The sequence below is a fragment of the Berghia stephanieae genome, chromosome 1 (assembly GCF_034508935.2).
Source record: "Berghia stephanieae isolate SIO BIC M18660-M18661 chromosome 1, UCSD_Bste_1.3, whole genome shotgun sequence".
Classification (NCBI taxonomy): Eukaryota; Metazoa; Mollusca; class Gastropoda; order Nudibranchia; family Aeolidiidae; genus Berghia; species Berghia stephanieae.
In genome coordinates this window covers 4,673,619-4,698,618 of record NC_088360.1, presented here as the reverse complement: position 1 = coordinate 4,698,618, position 25,000 = coordinate 4,673,619, and the positions used below count along the sequence as shown (strand labels likewise).

At 35.6% G+C, this 25,000-nt stretch overlaps 1 protein-coding gene across 3 annotated transcripts in view; it reads left to right on the top strand.

The window, feature by feature from the left end:
- LOC144966410 (uncharacterized) overlaps nucleotides 1-25,000 on the top strand; it is a 43,694-nt gene that overhangs the window by 13,788 nt on the left and 4,906 nt on the right. For 2 of the 3 annotated variants that reach the window (XM_078902833.1, XM_078902841.1), the window contains exons 2-10: nucleotides 2,924-3,484; nucleotides 5,464-5,596; nucleotides 14,667-14,842; nucleotides 16,472-16,579; nucleotides 17,484-17,577; nucleotides 19,366-19,415; nucleotides 21,828-21,909; nucleotides 22,922-23,007; nucleotides 23,326-23,520. In XM_078902833.1, coding sequence (XP_078758959.1) covers nucleotides 3,401-3,484; nucleotides 5,464-5,596; nucleotides 14,667-14,842; nucleotides 16,472-16,579; nucleotides 17,484-17,577; nucleotides 19,366-19,415; nucleotides 21,828-21,909; nucleotides 22,922-23,007; nucleotides 23,326-23,520 — 1,008 coding nt within the window. In that variant the 5' untranslated portion in view covers nucleotides 2,924-3,400. Of the gene's footprint in view, nucleotides 1-2,923; nucleotides 3,485-5,463; nucleotides 5,597-12,879; nucleotides 12,933-14,666; nucleotides 14,843-16,471; nucleotides 16,580-17,483; nucleotides 17,578-19,365; nucleotides 19,416-21,827; nucleotides 21,910-22,921; nucleotides 23,008-23,325; nucleotides 23,521-25,000 lie in introns of those variants that run through there. The other variant, XM_078902850.1, reaches the window with a different exon arrangement.

Sequence of the window (25,000 nt, the reverse complement as noted above, 5' to 3'; positions counted from 1 at the left end):
TGCCGGCTAGAACTTTTCATATGTCATGTGATCAGAATATGTAAAAGTCAAAACATGATCATATCTATAATGTTTTTTTTTCTCCTCTGGATACACTTTTATGCTCGTCGGAGAAATATTTCATAAGGGCGTCCGCCATTGTTCCGATAGTTTATAGCAAGTTACTAAGTTACTATGCGTCATTACGAAGGAAGTGACGTCATGACTATCGAAGCAAATTGGCATGAAGATGGTTTGCGTGCATGATGAGATTGATTAGACATCGTGTCTGATGGTTTTATTGAAAAATCAAATTTATTTCGTCAAATTCATCGAAACAGACGCCACCATTTTTAGCACGTAGGTTGTGTGTCAACCTTCCGGAAAACGAGTATGACAATGAGATGGTAGTACTTGCATTGAATCGATACCAATACCAGTTAGTGGTTCCTCTCATCAATTTGAATACAATCAATTTCTTAAAATTTATATATAAACCATTTTCGTACTTAACATTGGGAAAGAATTTTACGATAAGTGAGCAAAATATATAAGATATTAAATACAGAAAATATCTCTCGGTGCCCATATAAAAAGCACTGTAAATCTCTCTAACGATGTCGAAAAATGTATTGTCTATGTAGCAAGACAATAGAAACTGATTCCAAATTTTATTCAAAACTTTGATCATAAATTTTGAGTTGGTCGACTTATCACTTGTCAGTTCATTATTGAACGGACAGCTGTGCTTTTATCGATATTATATAAAGTTTTTCTAACAAAATGGAAAAAGGCAGTTTGTCATTGTACAATAAAAATTATCCAAAGAACTGACCGTTGTCACCTTTCCGCCCTGACTTCTATTGTATCTTTAGGACATGTTTGATTTTATAATAAATCTAATATCAGGCACTCTCCTTGCTGTATATCGTAAACCCTTGGGGATTTAAATACAAGATAATGTAAACGAAGACCATGGATTTGCTTGGATATCTCTTTGAAAGGTTGGAAATAAAGGTGTGAATGGAAAGTTGAGTGGCAAATAAGAGGATCACTTATACTACCTTACTTTGAGAAAACTTTTTAAAAATTTGGCTAGAAAATCCTACAAATATCCACCAATCGATTAAAAACAAACTTCGTCTTTCTAATTTAAAAAAACCCTCTCAAAAATCTAAGACTAAGGAAGTGTCAGGTTTGAGAGTGTTTTGAAAAGACCAGGGTCACTTTAATCAATATAAATTTGAAGGACGAGTTTTCCAGCCAAATTTTTATTTTTAAACGTGTTTTTTCAGACTACAAGAGACTAGAATGCCACTTTTCCTTTCCTTTGTAACCTTCATTATATGTGTATATGTGTCTTTATTATATCAAAAGTTTTCACTTGGCCGCGAGAATGACAAAGTGATTATGCGACATTAAATTCTAGACTCTAGTACGTATTTTCATACTTATTTGCGTGGTTAAAAATAGTCAAAATTGGCTATGAATAGCTATAGATACATATTAAGTCCTTGACCAACTATTAAATTATGATCATGTGTTTTATAACGATTTATAAGGAAAATATGTGGATTCTTTATCATCAGATATGCGTTACTTCTGACTACCATTAGCTTTCATTTACTTTGTCGTGCTGTATGCTCGCGTTAAAAAAAATGTGTAACACATGTTTAATAATATTAAGTCAATTCATTCTCTTTAAGATTTATGATCTATTTTGGCGTTACTTTTACAATTTATTACTAATTTATTTATATATTATTTCATCCAGATTCTCTTTAAGATTTATTATCTATTTCTGAATTAATTTCACAATCTATTTATAATTTATTTATATCTTATTTTATGCAGATTTGTTGTGTTTTATTTTGTCGTTTCTCATGTGTATACACCCGTCACCGCCTTGTAGTTTTTAAAGGTCTGATAACCCAAATAGGATTCAACGGTCTGACGTCACGTCCGCCCAGCAACGAGCAGCTTGGTTCTAAACAAAGAAAATCGGGTTTTTTAATTCCTCATGCTGGCAAGAACATTTTCACATAATATCATGTGATCAGAATGTATAAAAGTAAAAACATGATCAGATTTATAATGTTTTTCTCCTCTGGATACACTTTTATGCCCGTCGGAGAAGTATTTCATAAGGGCGTCCGCCATTGTTCCGATAGTTTAGAACCAGTTACTAAGTTGCTATGCATCATTACGAGGGAAATGACGTCACGACTGTTGAAGTCTATTGCTGTGGTTTCATTATTGTAATAGAAACACTCTCAACCCAAAGCAAAATATAGTCCAGTATAACAATATTAAATATAGCCCATAATTAAGTTTGGTGATCAGGCCTGGAAATAAGCACACGTCGACTTGCACACATGGAGGTCCCAATAACTTAATTGTAGAGCACTCGCTTCACACGCAAAGGAAACAAGTTCGATCCCGGGTGCAGTCGAGATTATTTTTTTTTGCCCCCCCCCCCCCAACACACACACACACACACACACACACACACACACACACACACACAATGTCCACCCAGCAGTGATTGGGTTGCTGGGTCTGCTAGATCTGAAAGTACTTTGTGATAGACTAGCATCCTATCCAAAGGGTAGCAAGCAATTATAGAAACCGGGATAAACTCCAGCTCCATGGATTTAATGACTCTGAAGGACTACTTTTGCACATAATAATCATAATCGATAATTAGTTTCTTGTAATATTCCTCCTATTCATTATCTTTTACCGATTTCAATATGATTTACACATTTTAGTACTGATTATCCATACATAATTTTCATCTAAATCAAATGTACAACATCCATTTATTTCCATTTCCATTTTCCCTATTTTTATTGATTATTCGCATGTTTATGTTTATCTTTCTTTCTTTCTTTATCTGTTTATTTGTTTATCCATTCGTGTTTCTTTTATCGGTGATTCACAGACGATCTTCATTCGTCGATTTCTTTTTGTGACGATTTAAATAAAAATTCTTAATAGGTTTTCATACCTCGATAATACATTATTTGCCGTATGACATGTGCTCAGTATATTCCATGAATGGACCTATTCAGCCAGTCTTTGGTTTGTTATGACAGTGGGGAAACCGGAGTATCAAATACCAGCTCCAAATATTTGTGCGATTTATTTCTATCATGACAGGAGAAGTTTCCATCTAAAAAGACGACGATAAACTAGGTAGCAAATATGGATAAAATATCCTTTTCTATTCTGTGTATGAACGCTGTTGATATCATTCGATCTATGGCAGCTCAAACAATTCCGTCAAAGCATTTGGCGATTGAGTCGATTGCAAGTGTTTAAATCTATTCACTGGAATTTGGTGGTGTGGCGTATTTATTGACATATTTGTCAACTTGTATTCTGTATATATATTTATACATTTCTGTTATCATAAATCATGTCGACAAAACAAGTCGTGTTTGTACGGTCTTTCCAAGACACCCTCAATGTAGGAGATAGCGGAAATGCCAGCAACATGGAGGTAAGTTTTCAGTTGAAGGTTTTTTGAGAAATTTAAATTTTTACATTATTATCCTCCTCAATCATTTTAAAACATCTGTATGTTAAATATACAACTGTTGTTATATATTATTTTCTTTACCACTAATACCTCCACTACCACGACTACTCATACTATTGCTACAAATACACTGTTAACACAACTACTACCTCCACCACCACTACTACAACTACAACAAATACTACTATTACCAATACGAAGGACTACTACTACTACTACTACTACTACTACTACTACTACTACTACTACTACTACTACTACTACGACTACTACTACTACTACTACTACTACTACTACTACTACTACTACTACTACTACTACTACTTCTACTCCTACTACTACTACTACTACTACTACTACTACTACTACTACTACTACTACTACTACTACTACTACTACCACCACCACCACCACCACCACAACCACCACCACCACTACTACTAATACGATTACTTAATCACATTCATCAAGTTTGTCAAACTTATTTGTTGCAAACCATTTCATCTGCATTTAAAGTCAAAATAAACATTCACATGACTCTTTACCCCCCCCCCCCTTTTTTTTTTTTAAATTTCCTCATACCGATCCGTATTGTATTTCTTAAATTTATTATTATAAGGAATGGACAATGAAATATTATTTCCTTTATATCACTTTTCCGTAAAATAGAAAAAAAATATTATTTTAAAAGACAAATAAACAAAAAAACAAGAAGCCAACTACCTATATTATAGAAGATTTGATTTGAGGAACTTCTGCATTATCTTAAACTTGAACGCTGGTGTTGTGATGATCATGTAACATTAAAGATCTACCAAAAAGTCAAACCATACACCTATAAATATCTATTTCTGACCATGGATTTTTTGTAATTTAATCAGTTTAACGTTTGACTGGCATACAAATGACCTTGTTTTTACTACTCTTTAACGCAGCTACTATTTTCTGTGTGTGATAAATCATTTTTACACTGGCTTTATCATGACTGGATAAAGTAGTAGTCAGTGTTTCGTGGTAAATACTGTAAGAATCAATTATAATTCATTAAAATGAAACAGCCAATCCTGACTATGATGAGTGAAGTTCATTTATTCTCAAGTTTGAGAATAATAGCCAAGATGAGGGTCATTTAATCGATCAATATTTGAAGGATAAGTTTTCTGCCCAAAATTTTAAATACCCTTTTTTTCAGCGTACGACACACATCCTATCTCCATTCATTCCCCCTGTAAGTTTCACCTCCTGCCCACTCATCTCTTCTCCTCTCAATCTATCAATGTTCTTCACCATGCCGATCACAAAATCCAGTCAACCACCCATCTACTCGTCAAACCGTCCATTAGGCAACCATTTTTCCCTCATCCATTTACACTTTGGATTTTGAATCTCTTTCCCACATTTCCATCTTTCCATCCATCCCTCAATTCACCAATCCATCATTTCACCCATCCCTCCTTCAACATATGTGTATATATACGACTACCACTACTACTACTACTACTACTACTACTACTACTACTACTACTACTACTACTACTACTACTACTACTACTACTACTACTACTACTACTACTACTACTACTACTACTACTACTACTACTACACTACTACTACTACTACTACTACACTACTACTACTACTACTACTACTACTACGACTACTACTAACTACCACTACACTACTACCACCACTCTACTACACCTACTACTACTACTACTACTACTACTACTACTACTACTACTACTACTACTACTACTACTTCTTCTACTACTACTACTACTACTACTACTACTACTACTACTACTACTACTACTACTACTACTACTACTACTACCTCTACTACTACTACTACTACTACTACTACTACTACTACTACTACTACTACTACTACTACTACTATAGAAACACATATTTATTTTTATCCATCAACCCAACCTTAGGAGGCCACGGCGGCTCGGCGTCTCAGTTTCCTTTCCACCTACTCCTACGTCCAAGGGGGATCCAAGAAAGACGATCCTCTCCATCATCACAGGGAACACGAGGAAGACTTGGAGACGGTACTGGATGTATCAGGTACGACGTGCACTTATTTGCAGGTCTGATAACTCAATTCATTATGGGCTCATTGATGTAATGGAAATCTCCACACACAAAAAACAATGACGCAAAATATTCTCCGTTACAATAATGTTAAACCCATAATTTGGTTCGGATGTGAGGCCTGCATATGTGTACACCTCGTCAGGTATGATAGACGCTGTTTGAAGCATGAAGTGTTAAAATATACTGAAGAAAATGTTGGGTTTTTTGTTGTTTTTTTTTTTTTTTGTTTTGTTTTGTTTTTTGTTTTTTTGGGTTTTTTTTTTTGTTTTTGGTTTTTTTTTTTTTAAAAGATGGAAAAGTTTATGGGGAAAAAACAAACAATAAAACCTATCGTTTCGGGCACAAAGAAAGAAACGGGAGAGAACGAACGCAGAAACCAGTTTTTCCTGTTCTTTTGTATATTATATGCTTTTTTATGCCCAAGAACGGTATATTAAAAGTTGAACCTCTGGACCATTCGGCCCATGGAGCCGGAATTTACTCTGGTTTCAATAGCGTGAAATGGGAAATAGCAATTACTTGCTATCCTTTGTATAGGACGTTAACCTATGGTATAGCACTTTTCGACAAATTATCTAACAGACCCAGCAAGCGAATCAGTGCTGGCTGGACAAGGGGGTCAGGGAAAAAAATCAACTTCATCCTGGATCGATCTCGGTCCCTTCGCGAGTGCTCTACCGACTGAGCTATCGGGACACCCCTACGTTCTTTTTATTGATTCAAATACGTTTTGATTATCAGGGATAAAGGTCCCGTGGTTGAATAAATACTCTATTTCGTTTTCTTAAATTAGATTTAAGTCTTAGTCTAAGGTATTGAATTCGGCAATAGATAAAAGACCGCAGTGCCCAAGCTATCTTATTTATCAAACTATTCAATACGTTTTGCTTCGTAAATTATGTTCACGTAATCCAGCGCCTTATATCGGTCTCATATCGATGAGTTTGTATAAGTAATTCTCACTAAAACTGCATTAACCAGACTATAAAAGTTCATGGTTACACATAGTTTTGTGTGTTGGTCCGTTATACTTCCGGATTGCAATGTTTTGAGCTTCTTAGCCAACGCATACTATCTTTTAGTTAACGATGGCTACGCGAGAACTCGTATTCTAATTATAGGAATCTGCAGCTTCCCGACAGAATAATAAAGATTTCTGCCATAGTCTGGAAAAACGCGAATTTAAAATTTTGGCAAGAAAACTCGTTCTTGAAATACCGATCGATAAAATGACCCTCATCATGTGAAACCCGCAAAGTCCCAGGTTTGAGAGTTTTTGACAAGACAAGGGTCATTTTAATCGATCGATATTTCAAGGACGAGTTTTCAGGCCAAAATTTTAAATACGTGTTGTTTGGTCTTCTATGGGTTTTTAGTGGGTTTTTTTTTTTTTTTGTTTTGTTTTTTGGGGGGTTTTTTGTTTTTTTTTGTTTTTTTTTTTTTTGGGGGGGGGGGGGGGTTGTTGTTTCGTTTGTTTGTTTTTTGGGGGATTTTTTTTGTGGGGGGGGGGGGGGGGTTTTGGGGGGCGGGGGGTTGTTGTTTTGTTTGTTTGTTTATTGTTGTTTTTTTGTTTTATTTTTGGGGGGGGGGGGGGTTTGTTATTGGGTTTTTTTTTTTTTTTAGAGTTCGGCAGATAAGTGGTGCGTCTTGGAGAGTAAAATACGGTGTGCACTGAGTCTTTACAATCAATGTTTGTTTTTCATCGCCATGCCGACTATCGCACAATCAAAATGACCCTGAATATTAGAAATAAAACAACTAAGTTGTTAATCCTCAACGACGCATTCAAAAGCATTCCTCCCGCGTTGTAACACGAAACATCAACAAAGCTGGAAACAATACAAAGAAAAACGGATAGGAGATGGATGCTTCATTATAGATTTTATTGTGTGCTTATCAACAAAAGCCTAGTGTTATGAATCACAGAGCTTAAGGAAAAGTAATCTTTCTTTTAAAAATATAGCATTGTGGAGAACATTGTGCTTATTTGAGTCAATAAAAAAAAATTATACGGCGCACAACTCTACTGAAAGATTTGAAAATTAGAAATGTATTTTTTACAGATAGATAAACAGATAACTTGATTTCCTTTTATAATTTAAAGTCAGTTTGAAAGTTCTTTGAGTCACACAGATATCATAAAATACGTACAGACGACACTAACACTCTCAAAAACAACCAATTTCGTCACTGTAAAAAGTTGTCAGTTTGCCGTTTTTACGACAGGAAGAACAACCAAAAGTTGACAGATGGATTTAGACCATTGTTTTGATTTTCAGCCGCCATTTTGATTTGTGAAGTATTGAAAGGTATTGCAAAGCAGTCCGAGAGTTGTTTTTTTCTATTAGGGTTAGCTCGAGATCGGAGGATTTTTTTTTCTATTAGGGTTAGTCATAAGTCTTAGTAAAGGTGCTAGGGTGTTTGTTATTCCATAAGTTAAGTAAAGGGGAGACATTCCGAAAGCTCCTACATCCCCAGTATTCTTTCAATTTGTATTTTCACAGTTGATCTTTTGCCAGGCGTTTATTTATTCAATTTGTCATTATTTAGAAGCTTTTAAAAACTTCAATTTAATTACAAAAACAGATCAAATGAACGTTTCGGGTTTCCCATTTATCAACAAAACGGGATGAATGAAACACCACAGATGAATGAGATAACGTGGTCGTGGCGTGGTTAAGATGAATAAACAAAACATTGGTTGGCAGGAAATTAGTATGCTCCTTTGTAAGGAAGCACGAATTAAAATAGAATACTAGAAATTTCTAAAAGGTGTGCAATTAATTAAGTGAAAAGAGGGGAGGCGGGGAGGAACTGTGTAATGCAGTTTAGAAAGTGAAATATAAAAATGTGTAGACTGTTGTTGGAAAATAAATACAATGGAACTGAAAATAAATACAGTTGATTTTCTTACCACAACCTGTTTTCACACACGGATAACTGTATGTTGCTGTGTGACGGGTCAGAGGCTAAAGTGGCTTACACTTCATGTTGGGCCACACAGAAAAATCAACAGAGGATGTACTAAGTTACACAGACAACGTTGTTTACCAATCTACCCTCATTAAATGATGGTGGGTACAATATCGAATTAAAATAGTTCTTTCCCCGCAAAATTGCGGGCTTTTTACTAGTGTAAAAAAAAGTTCTAGCGGATTCAAAGGGCGAACATTACAAAGATGTCCGTATGACTTCAAAGCCCGCAATTCTTTTCAAATGATTGTTTGGTAGAAAAAAAATTATAAAACGTAAGGCGATGGTCTTGTGGTATGACACTTTTGGATCGGATGGTCCTGAGTTCGAGCCTCGCTCCGGGTATAGTTGTAAAATGAGAGCCTGGCCGTTAACAGCGTTGTGTCTGTTGGAAATAAAAGTAATGTCGCCTTACAGGCGTCATGTCTCGTTCTTCATACTGCTGTTTTCACGGACCCCTTGTAAAGCGCTTTGACTTTGAGCCAGTGACATCTATATATATATATATATATATATATATATATATATATATATATATATATATATATATATGAGCCAAGGTCAAAAGGTGCTCGCCTGATACCAGTGTTAAGAAAATTTGATTTTTACTTAATTATGGGCTGTTTTCATTGGGTTAATGCTTGTAATCAATTGATAATATGAAGAAGAGATAAAATGAGATAGCTCAACATACTCTGTTCAACAGAATATGAAATAAACAACTTGAAAGTGAAATTTGAATGCTGTTTGGCATGTGCTTAAAACGAAGTCAACGCATCACCTTTTTAGAAATCATGTAGAAATTAAATGTGATGTTTTACCCCCCTTGATTGAAATTTGACTAATAATATAAAGTCAAAATTTACTTTTAAACGCAATTGCAGTATATTACATATCTGATTAAGTTTCATATAGAGTTCTTAAAAAGTTGGTGTTGCTTGTGACCTTTGGTGTCATCAAACACAGCACAATACTAAGACTCGACACGAAACTTTAAAGCTCATGTTTAATGGTTATAAAATGTTTTATTATGAGAAAAAAAGCATAGATTTACTATCTGAACTCAAATCTTGGAGTAAATGTATACCATTTTGCCGATATTGAGGCTTATTGGTTTTGGTGTCATTTGTCACAAGCAACACGGCATGCGTGAACACGTGGAAGTTTGTTTCGTTAAATGGCGATTCGCACTTTTGATCCACCCTTCTTACCAGTCTTTGAAGTGCAGCACTTCCATTTGCCTTTCCAGCCTGGCTCCGGGCAGAAAAGGTAAGTTGAACTTTGGTGTCATCGCTATTTTACATTGTCACAAGCAACACTTGATATTGGATATTACAAAGTGCCACCAAAAAATTATGTTTTCAGCTGTTATTCTATTTACAAATATGATATTATGACATCTCACATAAGACTGTGATTTTGACACAATTAATTATTTCCTTGTAATTCTAATTTTTTATGTTTCAGGGTTGTATCAATCAAGAAAAAGACAACACTCAAGCTTTTGACGAATCCAGATAAAAGAAGGGTTGTCAAGAAATTTGATTTGATTTACTATTAACACACTAAATTACTACAAACTATCAGATTTGAGCAGTAGGGTGATGTTTACCGTATGGTTACATGAATTCATTACCATGGCTGATATTTATCTAGTGTTTGTGTGACTTCTGGTACTTTTTGTGACCATTGGTGTCATCGGTTAAAATGTCACAGGTGACACTTAAGTTTGAAGCTTCTAATGTATTTCTGTTTTCATGTTCTTCAAAGCTTGAAATGTCATTGAATTACATTTTAACAGGCTATATTACATGTGTTCAGTTGCTATTCTTGATTTATTGAGGCAAAATTGCGTTCTAGTGCCGATTTTGACCAAAGTAATAGCAACAATGGTATTACTAATTTCTAAGTATATTTCCAATTTGAAAGTATTTAGTTTCTTAAAATATTATTGAATTTCATTTTAGAGTAGGTTATTGTGCTTTTTTGACTGAAAATAATGATATACTATGGACGAAAGTGTGATTTGGTGTTGCTTGTGACATAAGTAATGGTGTCACCGGTCTTATGTCACAAGTCACATTCAGATGCTCTAATTTCCATGTATATTTCTATTTTTGAAGTCTTTGATTTCTGAAATATTATTAAATTTCATATTTAACTGTGATTATTACACTGGTTTGACTGAAATTAATGATATATTGTCGAAATTGCAATTTGGTATTGCTTGTGACATAAGTAATGGTGTCATCGGTCTAATGTCACAAGTGACACAATGCGGCTAAATAAGATATGCTTTGGTCACATTATTTCCCAACATTTTATTCCAAAACTTTCTGGACATTGCTGGTAATAAATATATGCAATATTGTTGTTTTTGTTAATGTACAAACATTTTTATGAAATAATATATTTGCATTCTATGTTGCTTGTGACCGATGACACCAAAAAGAAACATTTTCTCCAATAGTTGGTAATATTATTGTACTATGATTGTTGTTGATTGTGTCTTTTTGTCTATAACTTACTAAATAAAGTTTGATACTCAACAAAAATTATTTGGTTATAGAGTTTTTTGTCTCATTTTGATGCCACCGGTCACAGGTGACACCAGCAACCTATAGGTATTGTTGACGATATTATGCTGCGTTAGACCTTAAAGTTATCTAAAGGGCCTTTGATTCATGAAGTACAGGGTTTTTGCTACACATATAGAAACATGAATGGACTATTATGTCACTTTTATTTTGAGGAAAAAAATTGGCACCTTTTGACCTTGGCTCATATATATATGAAGTCCTAGCTTTGAGCACGTATAGTGGATATTATTGCGTTTTATAAAAGCAAGCAATTGCCATTGTTCTTTTCACGCTACGGAAAGCGAGATAAACCTCGGCTCCATGACCCTAATGGCTCCGAGGGACTTCTACTTTTTGAAGGTTGTTGGAATTCGTTGATATTCTTAGAAACAATGAGACATAGCATTTACGGTGACGTAACACACTATTGTAAATATTTAATCAACCAGATTTGACTCTTTGTATTATTATAGCTTTTTTTTTTCTCTGCTCAGCCCCCCCCCCCCCCCACCCCCAACCCCCCTTCCCACCACTAGTATGGAGCGTGACAAGCTTTCCCCAATTGTTATATTTAAAAAAGCCGAGACTGCGTTGGTCATGCTACATCTCTGACTAAAAGTTGAAGAACTGTCTGTGTCAATCAAAATGATGCCGAGCTCTCACTTTTTTTCTTATCTCGTACTTTTTATTTAATTTTTTTTTAAAGATAAATTCTTTTTATATTTTATTATTATTATTATTATTATTTGTTGTTGTTGTTGTTGTTGCTGTTGTTGTTGTTGCTGTTGTTGTTGTTGTTGTTGTTGTTGGTTACTTTTTTCCGTTTCATTGTTTTTCTTTCCTCGCCATTTTTCTAACTTTCAAAACCTATTTCCCGTATATATGCGGTCTATTTGTTTTGTTTTGCGTCGTCCGTGCGAATAGTAAAATCAGAAATCAGAATCAGAGCATATTTTATAATATATCTAATTGAGCTTTATATAGCGCAATATCCACTAAATGTGCTCAAAGCGCTTTACAAGGGGTCCCTGGTCAACAGCAACATTTAAAATGCAGGTCGGGACATGATACCTGTTAGGCGATATTACAATTTTTCGGACAAAGACAACGCTGTAAACGGCCAGGTACTCATTTTACACCTGAGTACGGTGAGAGAATGTGAGTAAAGAGCCTTTTCCAAGGACTCACTATTTGCCGAGAGCGAGGCTCGAACCCAGGACCTTCCGATCCGAAAGCGAGTGTCATACCACTAGACCACATAGACGCACATAGTTGTTGTTGTTGGTTACTTTTTTTTCAGTTTAATTGTTTTTCTTTCCTCGCCATTTTTCTAACTTTCAAAAGCTATCTCCCATATACGGTCATTTGTTATGTTTTGTTTTGCGTTGTGCGTGCGGATAGTAAAATCAGACATCAGAATCAGAGCATATTTTGGACTATCTATGGAGTAAAAAAAAAACATGCAAACCTCACGAAACAAAACATGCTATTATTAGAGTCAATAAATCACGCAGCAGACAAATCGCGACCACGACCAGCAGCATGTGCGAATACTCAATTACTTACTACTTGGACCAACAACGATTAGCCTTGGATTAAGGTCGAAGCATTTGCGTCATCACCGTTACAACAATAAATACATACCTAGCATATTCTTATGTTGTTCCGAGAAATAGTTAACAGTACCTTTTAAAATGGCTGTACATTAACATCTGGTTCTGTGTTGTGTTGTGTTCGAGGGAAAATGGCAGTTGGTATAAATTTGTATTTATCACGCATTCTTCTTGTAATATAATAATATAATGATAGAGTTTGCCTAAAATAGAGTAACTTTATTTGTTTGTTTGTCTTGGGCTTTTTTTGTTGGATATTTTTTTTAATTTTTTTTTTTTTTTTTTTTGTGTGTGTTGGTTTTTTTGGGGTTTTTCTTTTTGGTTTTTGTTGTTTTTGTTTTTGTTTTTTGTTTTTTGTTGTTTTTTTTTTTTGTTTTTTTTTTTTGTTTTTTTTTTTTGGGGGGGGGGGGGGGTCTTCTTTGGGGGATGTGTTTTGTTGTTGTTGTTTTGTTTTTGTTTTTGGTTTTTTTTTGGGATGGGGGGGGGGGGGGGTTGGGGGTGTTTTATTTTTGTTAGTTTTTTTGCTTGTTTTTTTTTTTTTTGTTGTTGTTTTGTTTTGTTTTTGTTTTTTTTTCAAAATGAACGTTAAAGAATTTTTAGGGAGTTTTAAAATCATTATCCATTTAGCTGTAATACATGTCTATTAGGATTTTTAAAAGTTGAGATGTCTAAAATGAGGTTGGTAGAATGTTATTCGGTCTCATCTTGATATTATAGCCTATCTTTTATATCGCCAGTGTTAGCATGCCTGAATTTGACCATAGAATGAAAAATGGCTGTGATCTGTTCTACCGTATTTTGGAAAAAAATGCGTTTTTTGTTTTTTTTTTTTTAATTTTGGGCAGAAATCTAGTCCTTCAAATATTGGTTCATATAACCATGACGAAATTTTCTGTTCAAAACCTTAAAATCGTGTTTTATCAGAGTACGCAGTGTTGATGTTATAATAATATATCATAACATTGGCATTGAAACGTTAACTGCCGTAGTGCGCTTCATCGGTGAGATCTTTCTACCTGTCCAATATGTACCCGCTGTGGGCAAGAACCCGAGACGGCAGAGCATCTAATCGAAAGGTGTGTTGTGACGATGTTACCCGGCGGGTTTGCGACGGTGCACGAATGCGGACCGGACTTTGCTGATTGGGTCGATCGTCATAACATAGTAGTGTGAGAACCATAAGAGGCTGCTGCCGTAGTCTAGAAAGAGGCGTACTTTTAAATTTGGCCAGAAAACGTGTCATTCAAATATAAGTCGAGATAAATGACTCTCATCTTATCAAAAACTCTCAAACCTGGGACTTCGCGAACTTGTCTTTCTAAAATACGACAGTCAACTGGTTAATTAATTTTGTGCGGCTAGGTGGTCTAGTGGTATGACAATCGCTTTAGGATTACAAGGTCCTGGGTTTGAGCATTGCTCGGCTCAAAGTTGAGTCCTTGGAAAAGGCTATTTACTCACAATCTCTCACCGTACTCATGTGTAAAATGAGCACTTGGCCGTTAACAACTTTGCCTTTGTCCTAAAATAAATTGTAATATCGCCTGACAGGCAACAAGTCCCGTCTTAAATGTTAAGTGTTGCTGTTGGCCAGGGACTCCTTGTAAAGCGCTTTGAGCACGTTTAGTGGATATTGCGCTATATAAAACTCAATTTTCTTTTAGTCATCTATCTAGCTATCTATCTTTTATTCTATCCATCTATCAATCTATCCATCTATCTACCTACTTACCTACCTATCTTATCTCTCACTCACGTTCTGTGCGTATATCAGGCACACAATCTTTCTTGATTTTATTTTCCAGTTTTGTTTAATCATCAACATCCCCTCCCCCCCCCCCCCCCCCCCCCCCCCCCTTTCTTTTTTTTTTTCAGTGGACGCAAAACCCTACGACGAAACTGGTCGACGGACGTACGAACGAGCATGCATCAAAGCAGGAGTCATTCCAGCCTCAAACTGTCTCCGCAACTTGGAACTTTCACAGACCCTCAACTTGTCGTTCTACGGCCTTGGTCCTCGTGGTGTCATGCCGGTGGCCATGGCATTGGTGGTGAGTACACAATCTGGACCATTTCACAAATTAAATTAATAATATCATCAAATAGATGAAACGAAATTGACGCCACTCAGCTCTTTGTTATTGTTTTTGTTTGTTTTTTTAGCCATCCATTTTATGAGTATTTCTCATTAAATTGTATCGATCAGATTATAAACGCTTAATGTTAGATATCGTTGTCTATGTCGATCCGTTATATCCGGCTGGCGGATGTTGTGAATTCTTTCATCAAACTCATAGCATCAATAGATAGAATGAAATTGACGTCACTCAGCTCTTGGTTATTGATTTTAGCCACCATTTTTAATGAGTAGTTCTCACTTGCACCAAACAGACTATAGATAGAATGCGCTTGGCCAAGGAGTTCATAACATTGCCATCCGGAAGTATAACGGACCAACACACAAACTCTGTGTAACCATGAACTTTTGTAGTCTGGTTAATACAGTTTAGTGAGAACAAGTCACAAACGCGGATGGCAAAAACAATAACAAAGGCCTGAGTGACGTCATCTACATACTATCTATAGACGGTTATAGGTGAAAGGGTACATAGTATTGTGTGTCGGTACGTTATATCGGGCTGGCGGATGTTGTGAGTTTTTTAAACAAGCGCATGGCATCAATAGATGAGGAGATGATTTCCAAAACTTGCTATGTCGCATTTTCATCTTTCAGCGAAAACTGCAAGTTTTAGTCAAGTTGATCAGTGACTTAACGAGAAAAATACTCACCTCATTAAACTCCAAAAAAACATTAAATAAATAAATAAATTCCCTTTATTCATCCCGTAGGTGAAATTTCTCTTTAGGGTCTTTACCAAGGCAGTGCAGCGCTGAAAAGAAAGCTAGGACGAGGTGACTTGCTCAAGGCCACACAACGAGGCAGGTAGTCGAACTCGGTACATTTTGGGTACGAAGCAAAGACTGTACTGCTGAGACACGCTGCCCCTAAGTGTTTTATTACTTCAAATTTTCTATGGTGATTCTATGAAGTCCAAAAGCTTACTTGAGAATGTTAACTTATTGTATATCGGAATTGGCACTTGTTTTTTTTTTTTGTTTTTTTTTGTTTTTTTTTAATTGACCATTTATATGTGCAATATCCACTTAACGTGCTCAAAGCGCTTTATAAGGTGTCCCAAACCAACGGCAACGCTTTACATGTGTGACGAGTCATAACGCCTGTTAGGCAATAATGCGTGCCATTGTTTGTTTTGTTGTTGTTTTTTTTTGTTCCTTTTATTGTTTTGTTTGTTTGTTTGTTGTTTGTTGTTTTTGTTTTTTTTTTTTTTGTTGTTTTGTTTTTGTTTTTGTTTTGTTGTGTTTTGTTTTTGGACAGTGACAACTCTGCAAACGGCCAGGTACTCATTCTATACATTAGGTCGATGGAAGACTGTGAGTGTCTCGTAAATCGTCTTTTCTAAGAACTCAACCATGCGCCCCTCAGGGCTGGAATCGAACCCTGGATCCTCCAGTCCGAAGGCGAGTGGACATACCACGAGACCAAATAGCCACACAAGCGGGGGCATATATCTTACTTATTCAAGACAAAAATCCTAACACCAAATTAAGGACTTGTTGTGAAAACAGCAATCAATTTTACGTAAATATTTTTATTTCAGGTAAACTCCCAGGTAACCAGCTTGGTATTACCGGGCAATTCCATGGGTGTGAAGGGGTTTACTTATATACAGAAAATGATGGAGGAAAATTCGTCCATTACAGAATTGGTATGTGGTTGTTTTCTCTCTCTCTCTCTCTCTCTCTCTCTCTCTCTCTCTCTCTCTCTCTCTCTCTATCTATCTATCTATCTCTCACTCTATGTATCTATCTATTTGTCTGTCTAACTGTCTATTTAATTGTTTGTCTATCTAGCTGTCTTACCATCAATCTGTTTATCAATCTATATAATATAGATCTGTTATCCATCTATCTATTTTTCTATCTATCTCTCTCTCCTCTCTCTCTCTCTCTCTCTCTCTCTCTCTCTCTATCTATCTATCTATCTATCTATCTATCTATCTATCTATCTATCTCTATCTATCTATATATATATATATCTATCTATCTATCTCTGGGTGTTTGTTTGTTTATGTCTATCTATCTATCTATCTATCTATCTATATATATATATTATATATATATTATATATATATCTATATATATATCTTGCATATATTTATCTATCTATCTATCTATCTATCTATCTATCTATCTATCTATCTATCTATCTATCTATCTATCTATCTCTGTGTGTTTGTTTATGTGTATCTATCTATCTATCTATCTATCTATCTATCTATCTCTGTGTGTTTGTTTGTTTATTTGTATCTATCTATCTATCTATCTATCTATCTATCTATCTATCAATCCGTCTATCTAACCATATATATATATATATTATATAATATATATATATATATATATATATATATATATTATATACATATATATCATAGTAGTCTTACTATCTATCAAGACTCCATCAAATAAACTCACGTGGACATCTGCACAGTGAAAATACATGTTCACTCATGTACTCGCCTTTTGGTTTTCCATGAACAAAACTTTGGTAGAGTATTGGATACACCAAAACGTAAAATCATCTTCCATTTTTTTTTCTCACTCGAACAGGATGTGTCAAGCAATGACTTATTAGCTGATGGTATGGCAGGGATAGTGACAATGTTAAAATCAAACAAGGGGCTGACGACACTGAATATAGCTGGTAAGTGGTCATTTATTGGTTGAGTCCGTTTGTAAGGATACGAACAAGAAGTAGAGAAATGATTAGATTGGTTTATGTTGACTTTATTGAAACTCATTTACTCCATTCTCTTTTCATCACTAAATAGCTAGTAGTAGTAGTAGTAGTAGTAGTAGTAGTAGTAGTAGTAGTAGTAGTAGTAGTAGTAGTGGTAGTAGTGTAGTAGTATAGTAGTAGTAGTGTGTAGTAGTAGTAGTAGTAGTAGTTTGTAGTAGTATAGTAGTAGTAGTAGTTGTAGTAGTAGTAGTAGTAGTAGTAGTAGTAGTAGTATAGTATAGTAGTAGTAGTAGTAGTAGTAGTAGTAGTAGTATAGTAGTAGTAGTAGTAGTAGTTAGTAGTAGTAGTAGTTAGTAGTAGTAGTAGTAGTAGTAGTAGTAGTAGTAGTAGTAGTAGTAGTAGTAGTAGTAGTAGTAGTAGTAGTAGTAGTAGTAGTAGTTAGTAGTAGTAGTAGTAGTAGTAGTAGTAGTAGTAGTAGTAGTAGTAGTATGTAGTAGTAGTAGTAGTAGGTAGTTATAGTAGTAGTAGTAGTAGTAGTAGTAGTAGTAGTAGTAGTAGTAGTAGTAAGTAGTAGTGTAGTAGTTAGTAGTAGTTAGTAGTATAGTAGTAGTAGTAGTAGTAGTAGTAGTAGTAGTAGTAGTAGTAGTAGTAGTAGTAGTAGTAGTAGTAGTAGTAGTAGTAGTAGTAGTAGTAGTAGTAGTAGTAGTAGTAGTAGTAGTTAGTAGTAGTAGTAGTAGTAGTAGTAGTAGTAGTAGTAGTAGTAGTAGTAGTAGTAGTAGTATAGTAGTATAGTGTAGTATAGTAGTAGTATAGTAGTAGTAGTAGTAGTAGTAGTATGTAGTAGTAGTAGTAGTAGTAGTAGTGTAGTAGTAGTATGTAGTAGTAGTAGTAGTAGTAGTATGTAGTAGTATAGTAGTGTAGTAGTGTAGTAGTAGTAGTAGTAGTATTAGTAGTAGTAGTATAGTAGTGTAGTAGTAGTAGTATGTAGTAGTAGTAGTAGTAGTTAGTAGTTAGTAGTAGTAGATAGTAGTAGGTAGTAGTGTAGTAGTAGTAGTAGTTAGTGTAGTAGTGTAGTAGTAGTAGTAGTTAGTAGTTAGTAGTAGTAGTAGTGTGTGTAGTAGTAGTAGTAGTAGTAGTAGTAGTAGTAGTAGTAGTAGTAGTAAGTAGTAGTATAGTAGTATAGTAGTAGTAGTAGTGTGTAGTAGTAGATAGTAGTAGTATAGTTAGTAGTGTAGTAGTAGTAGTAGTATGTAGTAGTAGTAGATAGTAGTAGTAGTAGTAGTAGTTAGTAGTATGTAGTATAGTAGTAGTAGTAGTAGTAGTAGTAGTAGTAGTAGTAGGTAGTAGTAGTAGTAGTAGTAGTAGTAGTAGTAGTAGTATATAGTTGTAGTAGTAGTAGTAGTAGTAGTAGTAGTAGTAGTAGTAGTTAGTAGTAGTAGTAGTAGTAGTAGTAGTGATAGTAGTAGTAGTAGTAGTAGTAGTAGTGATAGTAGCAGTAGTAGTAGTTGTTGTAGTAGTAGTAGTAGTAGTAGTAGTAGTAGTAGTAGTAGTAGTAGTAGTAGTAGTAGTAGTAGTATTGGAAGCAGTGTCACAAGTGACATCATTGCTGCACATCATACCATTTCCCCGGTTGAACTCGTCCATATAGATGATAGAGCGCTGCGCTAACGTAATATCCAGTCTCACTGATTCATATCAAATGTATAACATTATAAAGCAATGCCAAAATTTACATGTGTTACATCTTTTCAGATAATGGGTTTGTGGATGCTGACAGTGTAGAACTTGCCAGAGTCATTGAGGTAATGTATTTCCACAAAATTAGCTCAGTTGGTAGAACACTGTTCACACGCAAAGGGACCGAGATCGATCCCTGGTGAAGTCGATAAATTTTTTCTGGGTTGCTGGGTCTTCTAGATCTGGCGGTGAGTACTTTGCGATAAACTAGCGTCCTATTCAAGAGGTATCATCGTCCGTTTCACGTGATAGAAACTGGGATAAACTCCGGCTCCGTGGGCCTATGTATGATTTCCAAATTCTCCAGCACGGTCTTCTAAATCATGAATCAATTTGAAGAAAAACTTAATCACATATATCAAATCATATCGTTGGTGATAGAAGAAGAAGAGTAAATTCTTTTAGTGCCTTTGATAGTAAAAAAAAAAAAGAAAGAAAAAAACATGAGCATTTTCATGGGCAATATCCAATAAAGGTGCTTTAAGCGCTTTACAAGGAGTTCCTAGCCAACAGCAACTTTTAACGTGTTAGACAAGACATGACGCCTATTAGGCAATAATATAATTTTTTTCCAACATAGACAACGCTGTTAATGACCAGGTAATCGTTATACACCTGAGTACGGTGAGAGACTGTGAGTAAATAGCCGTTTTCAATCACCCAACTATACGCCGCTCAGAGTGGTACTCGAACTATGAACCTTCCGGTCCGAAGACGAGTGTCATATCGCAAGATTGCATAACCGCAAAAGTAAGAAGTATAATTCAAACCATCCATCCCTCAATATCTACATTTAACAACAATGAAAGATTTAAAATGATAATCAGCCAAATGTATTATCTCAGTCAAAATAAAACAATCTAAAGTTCTTTAACGCTAGATCAATGCGATTTTCGAAACTACAAAGAAGGCATGCGTGTCCCAAGTTTGAGAGTTTTTGCTAAGATGAGGGTCATTTAAATTTAAATCGATCGATATATGAAGGACGAGTTTTCTGGTCAAATTTTTTAATACGTGTTTTTCCAGAGTACGGCAGTTAAGGACCTCTTTCTATGCCAGCAAGCCGACTATTTCATCTCTAGCGTAGCATGCGATATTATGTTTTTATGCTTGGTGATTACAATTTGGGGGGGGGGGGGGGGGGTTTCAAAGTATTGATAGAATGCGCTTGGCCAAGGAGTTCACAACATTGCCATCCGGAAGTATAACGGACCAACACACAAACTCTGTGTAACCATGAACTTTTATAGTCTGGTTAATACAGTTTAGTGAGAACAACTCACAAACGCGGATGGCAAAAACAATAACAAAGGCCTGAGTGACGTCATCTGCATACTATCTATAGCGTAATGTTAGCAAATCATTCATGAACACGTTTATTCTGCAGTACTCTGGAAAAACTCATATTTTAAAAATTTGGCCAGAAAACTCGTCCTTCAAGTATCGATCGATTTAAATGACCCTGATCTTGGCAAAATACTCTCAAACCTGGGATTTTGAAGAGTCCCAGGTTTAAGAGGTATTGTTTTTTCCAAGATGAGGGTCATTTAAATCGATCGATATTTGAAGGACGAGTTTTCTGGCCAAATTTTAAAATATGAGTTTTTCCAGAGTACGGCAGTATTGTCCCATGTCTCGGTCCACAGTCTGGGTAAACGTGCCAATAGGATTCAATAGTCTGATGTCACGTCCGCTCAGCAACGAGCAGCTTGGTTCTAAACAAAGAAAATCGGTAAAATGCTGGCTAGAACTTTTTCACATGTCATGCGATCAGAATGTATAAAAGTCAAAATATGATCAGATATGTAATGTTTTTTCTCCTCTGGATACACTTTTATGCTCGTCGGAGAAGTATTTCATAAGGGCGTACGCCATTAATCCGACAGTTTAGAAGCAGTTACTAAGTTACTATTCATTACGAGGAAGTGACGTCACGACTGTTGAAGCCTATTGACGTGGCCACCGGACTTGATACAAGTACTCTGATATGAGATATATAACACTTATACTTTTTTAAAAAACACAAAAAAATTAGCTTTTACAAAGCGCAATAGCCACTAAACGTGCTCAAAGCGCTTTACAAGGGGTCCTTAGCCAACAGCAATACTTAGAATATAGGATGAGACAAGTTACCGTGCTCTGAAAGTAGCAACACATTTTCTTAATTTTGGTCAGAAAACTCGTCCTTAATACATTGATCGATTGAAATGACCAGCCCAGGTTTGAGACCGAATGACAAGACGAGGGTAATTTTAATCGATCGATATTTGAAAGACATGCTTTCGAACCAAAATTCTTAAAACGTGTTTTTTTTTTTTTTTTTTTTTTTTTTCTGAGTACTTCCTTGAATTCCCGGGTTTGAGAATTTTGGACAAGAAAAGGGTAATTTATGTGAGGGCCCTTTTTTAAAGAGGACATTAGGATTGGTCATAAGAATTTATGTTAAAAGATTCTGTATCTCTGTATTTTGTTTCCAGAACCACCCAAGACTGACAAAGTTGGATTTGAGTAAAAATAAATTTGGTGACGAATCTGGCCACGTCTTCTCACACATGATTGGTGAGTGGCATTTACCTCGGATGATTAGAAACTTATTTAGGTACAGTTTTGACTAGTTATCATGTTGCTGTACGTTATATCTGTCATACAGAGAGAGAGAATCGTTCTTTTTAATAATGAAAGACGTCAATTAAAAGCGACATGCAGGTCTGACATCCGAACTCACTTATGAGCCTAGTTAGCATTGTTGTAATAGACAATATTTTGCGTCATTTTTAAAACAAGATTTTCAAAACAACAATGAGCCCTTAAGGAATTGGGCTATCAGACCTGCAAATAATTGCACGTCGATTGCAACCAACACATCACAAAATTACTATTTGATTTTATACCATTTTTGACCGATGTCAGGAATTATATTATTTATTCGAGAGCTGAAAAACCTAGTTTGTGAGGTTTTTCCTCGGAGTAAAAGATTTATCAATATCGGTTTTTAAAAATCTTATTATAAGACCTTATTTTCATAGAAAATCCAAGAAACAAGATGGTGAAATTGAATGGATTATGACACTTCAAATTATTTGTTTTGCATCATACATCACCAAAAATAAATAAATTGAGCTTCATATAGCGCAATGTCCACTAAATGTGCTCAAAGCGCTTTACGAGGTGTCCCTGGTCAACAGCAACATTTAACATGTAGGACGGGACATGCCGCCTGTTAGGCGATATTACAATTTTTCGGACTAGGACAACACTGTTAACGGCCAGGTACTCATTTCACACCTGAGTACGGTGATAGAATGTGAGTAAAGAGCCTTTTCCAAGGACTCAACTATGCGCCGAGCGCGAGGCTCGAACCTATGACCTTCCGATCCGAAAGCGAGTGTCATACCACAATACCACATAGCCGCACCAAAAGGTCAGATAACAGATATCAGTTTTTAATCTGTCCCGTATTTTAATAGGAACAAATATGAAAGTAAGCGTCAAAATGTCAGTTTTATTGAATTAATATCAAAATTTGCTCCTGCAGAATTAGAAAAAAAAAAAAAAACTTTTTATCTTCCAGCTGAAAATACTAGTCTTCAAGAACTTGATCTGAGCTGGAATCACTTCCGGAATAAAGGGGGAAAATTTTTATCAAGAGGTGTTGCGGTAAATAATGTTATTATTCTCGCTTTCTCTCTCTCTCTCTCTCTCTCTCTCTCTCTCTCTCTCTCTCTCTCTCTCTCTCTCTCTCTCTCTTTCTTTCACTCTCTTTCACACTCTTTATATACTGCTATCTTATTCAACACAGGTAATTCATAATTCATATCATATTATTACAACAAACAGTTAATGTTTTGCACTGAAGTAACTTCAAGCTTTAAAAAAAAATTATATTATATAACTTGCTTGGCATAGCATTTGATAGTACCGCTTTTTTATGGTTCTAAATCTAATATAAATTCGTCTTTTTCTTCAAAACTACAGGAAAACCCAACGTTGAAATACCTGAACCTCAGCTGGAATGGGGTTGAGGATGAAGGCGCCACTTGCTTTGGGTCAGCCATTGGGCAAAACGGGGTGTTGCTGGAGCTTGATCTTTCGTGTAATCGTATAGGACCCAAAGGGATGCTTAATCTACTCAAAGGCTTTAAAACCAACGATACGATGGAAACATTAAGGGTGAGAATTTGGTCAAATTCCTCTTACTTTTTTAATGTTTGTAACTCTTCAAATTCTATGGTCTCGTGTATTATTATTATTATTATTCTAATTATCAACAGTAAAATGCATCTAGGAATATCGAATATAAAGTTGAAAGCAAATAAAGGGTTGTGTATGAGTATAATAGTTGAGATAAAATTCAATAATTCTTTTTCTTGAAGAAAAGGCTGTTACGAACTAGCGCTCGTCTGTTTTAATTTTAAAAACTGAACAAGTGTGTATGAAAGGTGCCAGACAAAGCAAGGAAGAAAAACACAAGAATAAAAAAACCATCCCAAAAAATCAGTCGACCTGGACTAGGGATCGAACCTGAGACCTTCTGATTACCGGTCAGTCGTATTAACATTACACCACAGAGGCTCCCGATGGTTGGGAAAATTTTAATACATGCCTATATTTTTCACAAAGGTACGTGCTTTACGCTGTGAATCCTTGATTTGCATTAAACAACACATACATTGAACACGAGAGGACGAGGACGAAGATAGTTGAGTCAGTTGCTCCATTTTATTTATTTTTTGTTGTTGAAAGTATCAAATTATGAAATTAAGGAGCAGGCACTGGTGGAAGATGTGCGGCTATGTGGTCTTGTGGTATGACACTCGCTTTCGGATCGGAAGGTCTCGGGTTCGAGCCTCGCGCTTGGCGCATAGTTGAGTCCTTGAAAAAGACTCTTTACTCACATTCTCTCACCGGTGTAAAATGAGTACCTGGCCGTTAAATTGTAATATCGCCAAACAGGCGTCATGTCCCGTCCTACATGTTAAATGTTGCTGTTGACAAGGGACCCATTGTAAAGCACTTTGAGCACATTTAGTGGATATTGCGCTATATAAAGCTCAATTTTATTAATTTCAAGATAAAGAACTGAACAAGTTAATTATTAAACTTGTACATTGTGGAAATTTGATCGGGACGAATCGTTTGAGTCATTAACGATAAATTCGGCCCGGTAATAAAAGTCTGCAGGTGCGTACAAATGAATCTGGCAACTGGGTGACCAGATGGCGATTCTCAAGGCCATGGTCAAATCAAGGACCGATCATTATGTCCAAACTGATATTCTAAACAACCATTTGAGTCAAGGGGGGGGGGGGATAGAATTAACCTTAATTTTATAAGATTTCCACGAATCGTTTGAGTCATTAACGATAAATTCGGTCCGGTAATAAAAGTCTGCAGGTGCGTACAAATGAATCTGGCAACTGGGTGACCAGATGGCGATTCTCAAGGCCATGGTCAAATCAAGGACCGATCATTATGTCCAAACTGATATTCTAAACAACCATTTGAGTCAAGGGGGGATAGAATTAACCGTAATTTTATAAGATTTGCACGTTACTTGGGTATCAATCTGTAAAAAATAGTTTCATAATCTTTAGATTTGCCAGAATTTCTGTGCTCATTGGCAAAAAAAAAAAAAAATTAACGTGGGATA